The following is a 13613-nucleotide window of genomic DNA, read 5'->3' as shown; positions in this document are numbered from 1 at the left end:
AAACACTATTTGATGTATCAAGTAACATTGCAATTTTTTTTCCTGCCAAGCTAGTTATTTTGGGCACATCCAGCAGAACTACCGTGTGCATGGCTTCAGTTGTGCTTTGTACCTGCTTATAGATGCCACTTGGTATTGGTGGTGGCTCACTACAGCACGTTTGGACGTGGCTGTATGAATCCCTTGTATATCCACGAGGAACACAGATTCATTGTAGCTGACTATAACAATAACTGAAAGGATATGATTTACATTAAACACTCAAATACTTGGGTGTCAAAATCTCTTACATTAGTCATGCTGATATAAGTAAGTCTTGAGTTGCAGAACCTTGAGTCCTGAGAATGAATTTTGGGAAGCACCATGATCTAACATGTTTCCCGGGGTATCTGCTGTTGACCACTCTCAGGGACAGGATGCTGGGTCAGATGGGCCTTTTGATCTGATTCAGCATGCTTGCTGTTACGTACTATGCACCTGCTTATTTGACAGGTGCATTCAAAGCTAGATTATACTGGTAAATCTCAAAATCTCAAGGCCTGAGAATATGGATATCATGGAAAGGCTTTTTTTGAAAATGTTCCAGCTGCAGTTAGCTGGGAAAATAAAAACTCCTGTTTTCAATTCCCTCTTCTCTGTAGGTAACCACAGTGCTATTACTGAGAATCAACACGTTTTATCATTACCTCTACTGCCCTTTAAGGAATGGTGTTAAAAGATACTGAAAAGTAACTACAGAAAACCAGTCTGGAAATGAAACAAATACCATGACTCTCATGTGTAGGCAGGACAAGGAGACAGCAAGAGGCTTCTGGATGGTCAGACTGAGTTAGCAAATATTTTATCTCTGTGTGCTGTGACAAACATTCTGGACAGGATTTTCTAGGGGTTTTTTTCAGGGGATGAATACAGCAATGGGGATATACACAGAACTTTGGAAAATGTTTCTGTATTAATAAATATGTTAGTTTTTAAAAGAGAAGATAGTTCAGATGTAGATTTTGACCATTTAGTAAGATAAATGTCATTGTGCCCTACTGTTTTCATCTCTCATATGATATGGATTGGTCAGGTCCAATGGCAGCCTTAAGAGATGACAGAAGGATTTTTACTGATTGTGCTGCAGCCTTACAAGAATGTTGTGTAACCCCTGCAGGAGGCGCATCCACTGAAGAATGTGCTGTGACACCAGTGGGCTTTATCATAATGTGCCTGATTTTCCTGTCATGCCAGTTTTTCACATTAGCATAATAACATAACTATTGGTAGAGTGAGTCCAATAGGTCAGAATCAGGTCCAGTATTTGAGATGAAAGATGATCTCATAGGTGTTAACGAATTACTTCTGTTTGTCTAGTAATACAGGATCTACCTACATGCTTTCTACCCTTCTTGTCTCCTTTTCTTACCATGTGGGTGGATTTTTCTAGGTTGGGATGGGTTTGTTCGTTACACTCAGCTAAAGCTATCAGTCTTGGGTGAGAAACATAATACTGATTGTTCTCCCTCCTTTTGAAATACATGCAGAAAGAGATGGGCTCAACAGAAGACCTTTACCTCTCCACGCGAAAGGTGAAAGAGCTTTCTGTGATCGATGGCCGGAGGGCCCAGAATTGTGTCATTCTTCTTTCCAAGTAAGTGTGCTAACCTTTAGCTCACAGGGTATGCTATGGTCAATGCAGGGGTAAGAGGAGAGGGAATTAAATGAATGGACATGTTTCTTTTCCCAACTAGACCTGCTAATACCTGCAGAGCCTCAGATAAACCTCTCTTATGGTTTCATAAAAGCACATCTGTCCAACATGTTATCTCAATAAAAATATGAGTGCAGACACATTTTGTGCATCAAACAGCTGAACACCAGCATGTACCTGAAGACTCATCATCAGAAAACTCACTGGTAGATGAAAGCAGGTCTTTGACACTTTGCTCTAGGTGATGTGCCCCCATGTTCTCTGTCTGTCACTTGTCTCTGTTTTGCGTGTTTCTTTCTAAACGTTGCTCTGAGCATCTCCCTGGAATACAGAAGAGCTGAGAATGATGTTTATTTTTGTCAATTTTGACTTGTGGTGAGACACAATGTAAACATAGACAGACATATCCAAGAATTAGGTCTTCTGTTTGTAAATTAGGTGTTGGAAGCCAGCATTCCCTTTGCATATTCCTGTAATGACTAATGCGTTCAAATGCAGTGACATCAGGGCCCTTTATATTTTTTCATGTCTTTCTACCAACATAGCAACATACCAACTGAGCAGAAAAACTGTTTCAATGATCAGTCGAAAATAAGCATTCATATGGATGTGATGCTTTTCTGCTCCAGCAAGCTAACAGTTAAAAGCAAAGTCGCAGCCAAACCACTGGGGCTGAAATGAGTTCTTTCCATTGCTTAGTGAAACCCATGGAGGCTCTCATTATGCTACTTATGTGGCATTAGCCTGCATGTCAGTAGGACCCCCACCATCCAAACCTTCAGTGAGGGAAGGCTTACATTTCTCTCTCTGCAGCAGTTGCCAATACATATCTTTGCTGGTATTGGCAGCTGACTGAGGGCAGAGGAATGGGGAGGCACTGGGGTAACAGGATTTTCATACTGTTCGATGGACCTACTAAATTGTGTCTGGGGTTCAGGTTAACTCATGTAAGCAGGTGGAACATTTCCTACAAGTGGTAACATAATGTGTGCAGTTTGCTGGGCTGAGGATAATCCAGGAAGTTGGTCCATGACTTGGTATGGCACGAGATATTTATTACAAAAATCTTCTATCTCCAAAACAAAAGCTGTGTGGATGGCAGCAATATGTGTTTTTCAACATTCACCTCTTTCTGCCATGCAAGTCTGGGCAATTCTTACCAGAGGAGAATCCTCTCTATACAGTGAGAGAGAAAGGATAGTCTCTGTATCTCCAGCAGCAGTCACTGAAGCATGACCCTTGCACTTCAAGATACACAGCATTTGTTCACTCCAGGTGGGACATGAAGCCAGTCCACCTCAAACTGCTCCTCTGGACTCAAACCAGAGGTGAAAAACTGTTTTTTGTCACTGTCAACTTCTCCACTGGGAAACATCTTGCCCTTATTGTTAGCAGGCCTAACATGGATGATAGAGATTTGGAGACTGAGCTGTCCTTAAGGAGCCTGCCAGTTTGTGTTGTGCCCTGTTAACTCTCCTGTGCTGTGCTATTGGAAACACCAGTTTCCAGAGCTATCACTGGCTTAGATCATTTAAAGTTTTTGACAGATAGTGTTACACCTAGAATATCAGAAATATCTTACAGCTTGGCCCAGGATTGGTATTCCTCCACAAATTTCCCTTTTAAATGCAACCAGAAAAGCAAAAATCTTTGAGAACTAAAATAATGCCTCTACATTCATGCCTTTTTTGCTTTGTGCTTATATGGTTCTATTATTAAAGACAGCAACTGGGAGGATTTGCTGCAGACAATAATTGAAAGGGTTTTATGACCCCTTTGCAGTTTTTTTTCATTACCCACTTCTTCCTCCTTTAGGTTAAACCCTAAAGGAGAGACACTCCCAGCCAAACCATTCCTGTCTGCTGCCATGCCCTTGCTGGTCCTGCAGCACACCTCACACACATGTGCATGTGGATGTGCACACATGTACAATGGCAGGGGATTTTAAACTGGTGACAAAAAAAGAGAGTTTGTGCAACCCTGAGCTTTCAGGTTGCCACGCTATCTGCCAACAGCTGTTTCCAATTGACTATTACTGTGCATATATCCCTGTAGTTTATTCCCCCTTTGTTTACACTAAACTGTCGTGTCCTTTAAAGTAAAATAGCTGCATGGGTTGGGTTTTCTTTCCCTCCCCTACTCAAATGTTTTTGTTTTACTAACACTGTGTTAGAAGGGGTCAGGCAGAGCTCATGTTTCATATGGTCCAACAAGCCAAAATCTAGCAAGAATGAGAAATAGATGTCTCTTGGTTTCTTTTGCAGAGAGACTGCAGCATGATAGGCTGAAAAGAGATGAAAATTGAATTGCTAGTTTATTTTTGCTGACAGTTAACAGATTCGTAAGCCTTCCTCCCCCTTCCCATCTCTATTTCCATAAAAAAATCTCTATTTCAACTACTTGATAGTAGTAGATCTTTCAGTGTTCCTGCAGAGGAAGAATTAAATTGTCCTTGTTTAACAGAGCCTGATGGATCTAAAACAAAGCTCTGTTCCATAGGCCCACTTTAAAGGTTTGAATACACACAGGATGAGTTTATTCCACAGTATTTCCAGTAGGCCATAGTTCAAACAAGACATGGAACCATCTATTTGTGGTGAGTTCAGGCACCCACCAACCTCAAATTTAGCTTTCTTAATGGTGTTTCAAACATACAGTTGCTTCTGTCACTCTGGAAATCTGCTCTCTCTCATGAACTTCCTGATGTCTTCAGTTTTCACCAGGCTGGAGATTTACTGTCAGACTTGTATGGTCTGAAAGAGTCATCCCATATCCACATGTTTCCCTGCTTTCACCTAGCAGCTGGAAATTTCTCTGACCTCTCACTGGTGTGGCTTCTCCCTGCCTCCATTACTTAAGTAATGGATAATATTTTCACTGCTCTACTGTAAAAGTAGAGTGTAAAGTACCATATCTTTAAATGTTCTTGCAGAACATGCCCAAAATATTTATTGCTTACTGTCTTGCTCTGTGAAACGCTCTGGAGAGATTCAGTTCTATAAGGCATCTTGTATGGAAGAAAATTGAACATATACTTATGGAACTTTTTTTTCGCAAGTTATTTTGCATGAATTCCAGAAAAAAAATTATATCAGTGTTCTTCTGAGATGTGTTTGTTATTCCTGTGGCCCGGTGAGTCAGCAGTAACCTTCTAAAGAGAAAGGTTACTGGAAACAGTAGGAGTGCTAGCAAAATGTCATAAAACCAATGGTAGCAGAAGGCAGAATCTGACTACACAATGGTAATTTTAAACATGAATATGACAGTAGATAGAGATACTGGCAGACAGCTTTACCAAATATTTGTGGCCTTCTTGATTTTCAATTCAAACATCAATAAGGGAGAAGAAAAGGGTCTTGGGCAGAATTTTCAAAGAGAATGTTAGAGAGATCAAGTATTTTTCTCACATCACTGTAGCTTCTCCATGCTTTCAAACCCTTTCAGTTCAGACACTAAGAGGACAAGTTATTCAGCGAATGTCAGCCTCTGCACTGCCCCCAGTCCCTGTGTGCCTTTCTGCCATGTTAACAGTACAGTGTTCACCCTTATTTCAAAGTAGATTCGAAGTAGTATGATATTCTGGGATACAGATCATGTCTTGATACAGAAACAGCTAATCAGACTCAGCAATTCAGTTCCTCACTGTGCTGTCTTGAAAAACACTAGGCAACAAACCCTCCTGGGTTCCTGAGGAGATTTCCTGCTTTTAAGTGAAGGTCTGCAATAAATGACTTTACCTGCTATCCTGAGTATGATACTCAAAGGCAAACTGAGCATGTTAGTCAATACCATCTTTTCTTAGGTCACAACTAGGAACCAGGACGTAGGGTTGTGATAAAAGATGAACCACTCCCTTATCAGTATCTCACTGTAATTTGGGGACTCCCAAGTTTGGCCCTGCTTTGCTCCTTTTGGTTCAGAAAGATGGTCATCCCCAGATCCTTCTTGGAAGGAAATTGAGAGTATTTGGATAAGAAGTGGCTTGGTCACTCATGAGCTTTTGCTGAAGGAGGACAAGAAAAGAAAAGCCTGTTTCTTTATGCACTTGCCAGAATACTTTCACAGTGAAGTGCTGAAAAGGCACTGATGGATTTTTTTCCCAACATGTTGATATAATGGTGTAAGATGTACCTGGTAAAATGTCCCATCTGTTGTACCGCAAAAGTTAAAGCGCTATTGCCTTCATTGACAAGCTGAGGATGTGGAAAGAGTGGCTGCATCTTTCTGTCTTCTGACTGAGTCTGCAGTTAGACCAGTCTGACTCCTGAATGCTGCTTCTGAGAGGAGGCCTTCATGGGATAGTGACAATGAATATTCCCAAAACACAGATATTGAACAGCCTGTAGCTTGGCAGTTGTACCGAGCCTTAGGAGAGCTTGAGAGTTAGAGAAAGCTTATGTCTCAGTCACAAGGTTTGGAAATTAATTAACTAGTAGCCTGTGTGAAATGACTTGTGGAGATGGAGAATTCTGCAATCAGCAAAAAAGATTTGTGTGAGCTATACAAACTGGCCTTAGGATGTAGCTAAGTATCAATCAGTGCCTCTCACTGTCACAGCTACTATTTTGGGCATCTTTTGGAAGCACTGTAGTTCAGTAAGAGCTATAAAATGGCCTTGATACATGATAATCTGTCCCCTTCTCCAAGGTAAGAGTGGGACTGTGATCCCTGTGGTATGGGAGCTTAACATAGGTTCAACAAAACTGCAGGTTCTCTGTTAGTGAGCAGACATTCTTCTTTCTCAAAAACTAAGCAAGATCCAAGGAACAAGTCTATGAAGTAACTCACTTTTTCCTCAGAGGAGGAGATGGTTAATGAGTGACAAGTATTCTGCTTTGATTCATGTGAGGGAGAAATGAAGGGGGGAGGTTACTGTAAGTTAAATCAATGGGTATATTTAAGGAGGAAAAATGAGTGAGAACTAGATGTCTGTAAGGGAAGTTGATGTAAAACTGCAACATGTCTCCCAGGCATGTTCTGAGTCAGGCTGCCAGTGTTCTCCAAGAGGACGAAACAATAAACCACTTGATGTCTGCAAGTGAAGCTGGTGTTAAATCAGTCGAGGTGTCCTGGGGAGATTGGTGATGAATTACTCTGCAGAGTCAATAGAGAGTATTTATGAAGCCAGAGGGGATAGAGGGAGGCAGGCTAAGTACCATATCAGAAGTTATTTGGTAGTTGTTGAGCTTTAACATTGCTTGAAGATGACTCAAGCAGTTGGAGTTCCATATGCTGCCACCAGATGTATGGGTGAGGGAAGAAGGAGGGAGTATTCTCCATGAAGGTCCTTTCCTTTTGTCATCTGACCAGTGTCAGGCTGCTGTTGGAAAAAACAGCCAGTGTCTGTGCTATGAATGAATGTACTGCAGCTGAGGAAAGGGGCACTGTGTTTTGTTCTGGTCACATTTACTTCCTGAATCATGATCCCAGGATACATGATTTACAGAAGTGTAAGGCAGAGGAAATATAGCTTGAATTGTACACTGTTCTAAATTGAGTTACCTCCAGGAACTGGAGGAAGAGTGCCTGGATCTGCAAAGCTTATAAGAAAGTCATTGCAGACTTTCCGAGAGATATCAAAATGTAATTTCTGTAGTGTAAATTTTTGGGCCATAATCCCATTTTAATTTGCTGTCTGTCTCATATGAGTTTTAGGCTCTGAGGGATGCCTCTATTCAGTTTTAAATGGAAAGATTTTACGCATCTGCTTTAGGTTCTTCTTTAATCAGTTCACCTGTTTCTGTTTAAAAGCAGCACATCTGTTTCACGTTAGTGCTGGCCATCTTTAAGATCTGCTACATGGCTGGGCATGAGTTTTGAAAATGCAAGAATCACTTGATTAACAATTCTTTGGCCAGTTATTCAACCAGTTTTTAAGTGGAGAGATCTATGTTTTGTGCCATTGATGCTCTTGAAATGCATCCTGTCCCAGAAGAAGAACAAATCCATTTTAGAAAAGTAAGATTGTTCTGCTGTAAATTCTTCCATACTTGTAATTAGATTGGTAATAATCTAGAATGCACACCTGCAGGCACCGTGACCCTGTTACAGTCCTGTAAGTGACTGAGTTAAATTGCTTCTTGGCAGGGGACTGGCAGGCTTTCTTCTTCTCTCTACTGCAGGCTAAACCGTTCAAGCCAGATGTTCTTCTGCTGATGGCAGAGGGCACAGAATCATCCAAGAAATCAGTGTGTTTGTATAACTGTCTGTCCTTGGGGCTCTCAATTATTTTTGAACAGAAGATGTTTTGAAGTGTATTTAGTGCTGATGAATGGCAGCAAACAGATGAGCTTGGAGTCTGAAGTCCTCGGGCTCCTGAACTGAACAGCAAGATCAGCAATAATAGGCACAACATCATTGTGTTGATGTACCTCAAATCTGCTTGTTTGGTCCTGTTTACTGCATCCCCAAACACACACAGAGGTACTTGCACTGTGTAGTGGGTGGTCAGTGCAGTAATTGCTCAAAATTGCATGGAAAAAACATGAAACTCACCCTCATTCTTTTTAACCTCAATGAAAGTAGCAACAAAACCCCCCTTCATGCTGCCGTTATTAGGCTGGTTTATTGCATTCCCTCTCACAGACTGTGTGCTTGTGTTATGAGACACACTAATCTTCAGACTCCAGATTCTGAAAAATGCAAAGGTGCTCTCTAAAGGAAAAATAACTCACAAAATGTAACACTTTAAAAAATGCAGGCACCAAATTGTTTGGCATGTGTAATATGTGTCTGCTAGGAACCAGACCCACAGCCACCAATTTCAGCCCTCATCTGGTCACAGTGTTTAATCAGTTCAGGGTCACACAGCCATGGACTTTGTAATTCATTATTAAGCCAAAAGTAACCCATTTTCTGATTGAGGCTGTAGAACTTTATGCAGAAGTCCATGTACTGAAGTTTATTGCTTTGATCTGCAGTCAAACTGATGACCTGAAGTAAAAAGTTTCCAGCCTTTTCACTGTAAAACTTTTAATGCTTATATCTCATCCAAGCATAACCCAATTATGTAGCTTTTCCGGAAATTCGGTACATAATCTTGCTTAGCTGGTATCAGTTTGCCCTCTTTGACAAAAGAAGACACGATGACCATCTAAGAAAAGAATAAGAGCAATTAATTTAGAGATGTAATATGTAAAAGCTTTCAAATGTCTGTTGATTCATATTTTAGTTTCCAGCTGTTGGTTATATTGGGCAATATTAAAATGTTTTAAGTTTCTTAGATTTAGTAATATTTCCTGTTATAAAAATAAAGCTTTTTCTTTTGCTTTTACCTAGTTCCAAAAATATGATTCTATCCAAATGTCAATGGCAATGTGAAATTTCAACAAGGAATTTCTTAGCACTGAAGACAAAAATATTTTGCCTCATGCATCAGCCTGTCTCTTATTTATATTTACATTTCCTCTTTCTGCTGTTAATTAATTATGTTGATTTTAAAAGGTCCATGGAGACTGTAGACTTCGGTCCTCAGATATTTATTTTCACACTGTCCTGTTTCAGTCCCAAAATTGAGATTTTCTTGTGGACAGCCATTCCTTTATGGTTCATTTGGAACTCCTCTACTGTCCTGAAATGACTGGTGAAAGTCTGCATTTCTTTGTTGACATCTGCTCTGAGAACCACCAAGTTAATTTCATTTATCCATCAAGTAACATCTCAGTGATCACAAATTTTGGCTCCTCCTAGTCTACCCTGGATTTTGAGTGGAGACCTCAAGACTTTTTTTTAATTGATTCTGTGTTTAATTGTAGCTGATGTCCCCTACTCGTTGCACACAGGTGGACAGGAGTAGGTGGTAAGGAGAGTGTAATTTTAGTACCTTAGATAACATTAATAAGCCCTTGTTTTCAGAACTTGTTTCATATTGGTTATAAAACATGGATATGTAGATGCTGTCTATCCCTTTGTCAGCTGTCGCTGCTGAAAGAGTCAACTTAGCACAACCAGTCTTCTTACAAGAAACCCTGTTCTCAGTAAGGGAATGTTCAACCCCATTATTTGTTACTCTGCGAGATGCTTTAATATTCACAGGTTAGGTTGTTACATGGGATCACGGTCATAAATCACATGGATTTGTGTTTTACTATAGCAAAAGAACTTGATGACGGAGGTATCTGGTATGGGGGAAGCTGGAAGCACTTTAAATCTATGAGGAACTGATTGTTCTTAATCACCATCTGATTTTTTGATGTGTTTGATTAGCTGAAGAGGATAAAAACATGTGATCTATAAAATCTCTGTCTTTAGGACTGATTTGTTCATCTTACTGAATACTCTAGAGTAGCAACTTCACAGTAGAGCTTGCCAGGGTTGTTTCATGCCTGTTTCAGGATTCACATGCCAGTGTTTCAGGATTCCTGCTTTCTGAATTGTCAGAGTCGCTTAAGCTTTGAACTAATGGTACAATGTTGATACTTTTGAAAGGCTGAAGCTGTCTAATGAAGAAATCAGACAAGCAATATTGAAAATGGATGAACAAGAAGACCTAGCAAAAGATATGCTTGAGCAGGTGAGAAAGATTGCAGTCAGATATAACTTATTTTAAGTCCTTCATTGTCTTTTTTCAAGTGGATATATATACTAGTTGTGCTGTCTGCAGATCTGAACTTGGCCCTGCCATGTCAGTGGAGCTGCACATGGGACCATGAGAAAAGTATTTTTCCCAGTGTTGTTGGGGTATACCTCTGTCCTGTAACTGTATTTGTATCAGGTTGATTTCATGAGTTTTCTCTTCTTGATGCAAAATATGCATGATTACAGTTGGTATGAGGTTTATTTTCATGGTCTCTCTTTTTCCATAATTTTTCCCATTTTTTGTTCTTCTTCTTCTTTTCTCTGTTCTTCATCTCCCTTCTTTGCCTGAAGCTTTTCTGTTGGGAAATGCCAGGAACCAGGCCATGTAGGTCAATGGTTAGAATCAGGACTAGAAAGGATCTTGCGTTTGAACTGGAATGGTTAGAAAGGGAGTCAGGGACTTACAACCCTGGCACCTGGTTGACCATGTAACTTGTGAAGAAAAAACCCCCCACAATTAAACCACCACTGCCCTATTTACCCCCATTGCCCTAATTGCCCCATTTGCAGATGGTGACAGATGATACTTTGACCAAAGATGCAAAGATGATGAAGTTCCTTAGGAGTGTGCAAAATGTTGTAATTATGAACTGTCTAACAAATATTATTCCTTCTTTCTTTGCAGACACAGTATTTAATCACGTACAAAAGGCTTTTCCATTCTGGAAATTTATAGCCTACTTGTCATGTTATCTGAATGCTCACAGCTGCTCCAGAACTAACTGCAAGATCCTAATGCTCCACACCTTGGAATATCATGTTTTTGTAGAGTGGAGTAAAATATTGAGAAGTGGTAAAAAGCAAAGTGCTTGATACGCCTTGTGAGCAGTTTTTGTGGGCGTGCAGTGAGGCTGTGTGCATGACAGTATTTATGACCATACTAAAGCACAGCTACAATGAGATATGTCAAAAATCTGTCAAAGTATGGGCTTTTAAGGTCAGCATATGAATAGCAGCCAGTGTCAGAGGCAAATCCAGTTGCTCGGTTATTGTTTATTGTTTCAGCAGTGTAGGGCATACCCAGGAGAGAGATAGATGAGGCTTTGTGTGTACTCTATGATAGGCATGATGGGTACTTCACAGTGTGTGGGACACATCCTGCTCTTGTTTGCACCAATCTAAACTCCAAGTAATGCTGTGGGAATCAAGTTCTTTCTGTACTTCCCCTTGGGTAAGTTGCAGCAGCGCTTGGCCTTTAGGATTTTGAATTGGGAAATTCCCTGTAGAATTAAAAATTAATCTTAATGGGGTCAGTGAAGGATAAAGACAGAACAGCAAGCAAAGGTTTAGAAAAGGTCAGTTTTGTAGACACAGCTGCACTTTTTTGAAGTTATGGTCACACGGCTGAGTCAATGTAATTCTTCCCCATGGCAGCAGAGAAATCTGAGGGCCTTCTCTCTATCAGGGTTTGTTTGTGCCTCTCTGTTCCCTTCTCATTTTCCTTGGATCTTATATCTCAGTGTTTGATTTGTGTCTCTCACTGTAGCTACTGAAGTTCGTTCCTGAAAAGAGCGATACTGACCTGTTGGAGGAGCATAAACATGAAATTGAGCGCATGGCCCGTGCGGATCGTTTCCTCTTTGAGATGAGCAGGTCTGTTTGATACATTATGGGGAAGTGCACACAGGACTTCTTGGAAGCAGCCGTAACTGTTATTGAAAATGGATCATCCGGCACTGGGGGGAATGTGCAAGAGATTTTGGGCCAGCATTACACCCTGCTTTTGCCAAAAGCCCACAAACGTTACAAGTATTTCTATTCATGACACAAACTTTTTATTGACGATAAGCATAAGCAGTCTCTGTGCATAAGGTCCAGTCCTCTGATGGCAGGCAGAAATCTGCCTCCTCTGCCTAAACTTGTTCACAAAAAGGAATTCATATCCAAGTATGGATACATACATGTAGTGTGGCCAGGGGTCAGGTTTTCATATAGATCCCTTTTTCCAATCAGCTATCCCATTTCCTCATCCTCTGACCCTCTTTTGTTCCAGCTTTACTACACCCCTGATCAGGATTAACATCTTGTTCTGCTAATTGAGGTGCAGCTGGCATCTCCCATGACTCATATTTTGAGAGTAATGGGTATTCTTCCAGCTCCTTTTCAGCTGAGATCAAAACATGACTTGAGGTCCTCCATTTTCATAACAAGGTTGATTATGCAGTTACATATATATGTTTGAACTATACCTGTAATCCCATGCCTGGGCCTCATGGGACTGAACATCCAACCATTAGATTATGTGGGCGGCATACTGGCCCTGGGCTTTAAGAGTTTCAGTTCAGTGTTGGCTTTCCTCTACCCTTCATGCAGGATTGACCACTACCAGCAACGGCTGCAGGCATTATTCTTTAAGAAGAAGTTTCCAGAGAGGCTGGCAGAAGCAAAACCAAAAGTGGAAGGTATGGTTAATAAAGCTTTCGCTATGAGTTGGGTAGAGGGGCAGGGAAGGTCAAGAAAGGCTTGTTTTCAAAAGAGATGCTGTTATATATGTGCCATGTTTGTAGAGGCAGTGCCCAAGACATGTCATATCCTAAGCAATTAATTCTGTCTGACAGTCTTCTTGCACTCATTGACTTAATACAGTCAGTTTCATGATTGTTACTCTGTAAATATGACCTGACGGATGTGACTGTACTATCAAGCTGTGCCGAGCTGCCAAAAACTTTCATCTTTCATGGCCTTTCTGTGCAGGTCAGCCTTCCCTTCTCACCTTCAAGTCCTTGTACCTTCCCTCTCCAAAGAGCACTTAGAATAGATTCCTCAGGACACTGATATTCTTGGAATGTCTAACTTACAAGTAGGGGTGGTGTATGGCTTCTGTACCACATCCATAGTTATTGCAGAGAAGAGTGTATTGTAATCTTCCAAATGAACTCAAGCCTTACCCCCTGTTCTCACTGGCTCTGTTTTTAGAGTGTGAAGTGTGAGAGAATAGCCTTGATCCTATGTTCAGAGGAGCTTCCTACAAGCTAGATGTATTTTCCTTCCAGTTGTCCTGATTCTGGGGGGGGGGGGAGGAGCAGGAAGGACAGTACACACAGAGATGGTGTTGCAGCATTTATTGTGCAATAGTCAAATGGACATTTAAGGGTACTTCAAATTATGGGCCCAAGCGTGTTAAAAACAGCCACTGAGAAATAACATTTTCTGCTTTTCTCTCTCTTTTCAAGCCATTCTTCTGGCATCCAAAGAACTCATCCGAAGCAAGCGTTTGAGGCAACTCCTGGAGGTAGTTCTGGCCTTTGGGAATTACATGAACAAAGGCCAAAGAGGAAGTGCTTATGGCTTCAAAGTCTCCAGCCTGAACAAAATTGCAGACACCAAATCCAGCATAGACAGG

General features: G+C 40.9%; 1 protein-coding gene across 4 annotated transcripts in view; it reads left to right on the top strand.

The window, feature by feature from the left end:
• The window catches only part of DAAM2 (dishevelled associated activator of morphogenesis 2), a 202283-nt gene that overhangs the window by 164891 nt on the left and 23779 nt on the right, over positions 1–13613 (top strand). For all 4 annotated transcript variants that reach the window (XM_032681445.1, XM_032681447.1, XM_032681444.1 and 1 more), the window contains 5 exons: positions 1527–1633; positions 10121–10205; positions 11757–11863; positions 12584–12672; positions 13444–13612. In XM_032681445.1, coding sequence (XP_032537336.1) covers positions 1527–1633; positions 10121–10205; positions 11757–11863; positions 12584–12672; positions 13444–13612 — 557 coding nt within the window. The remainder of the gene's footprint in view (positions 1–1526; positions 1634–10120; positions 10206–11756; positions 11864–12583; positions 12673–13443; position 13613) is intronic.

The sequence above is a fragment of the Chiroxiphia lanceolata genome, chromosome 3, assembly GCF_009829145.1.
Source record: "Chiroxiphia lanceolata isolate bChiLan1 chromosome 3, bChiLan1.pri, whole genome shotgun sequence".
Lineage (NCBI taxonomy): Eukaryota > Metazoa > Chordata > Aves > Passeriformes > Pipridae > Chiroxiphia > Chiroxiphia lanceolata.
This window is presented reverse-complemented; position numbering and strand designations above follow the sequence as displayed.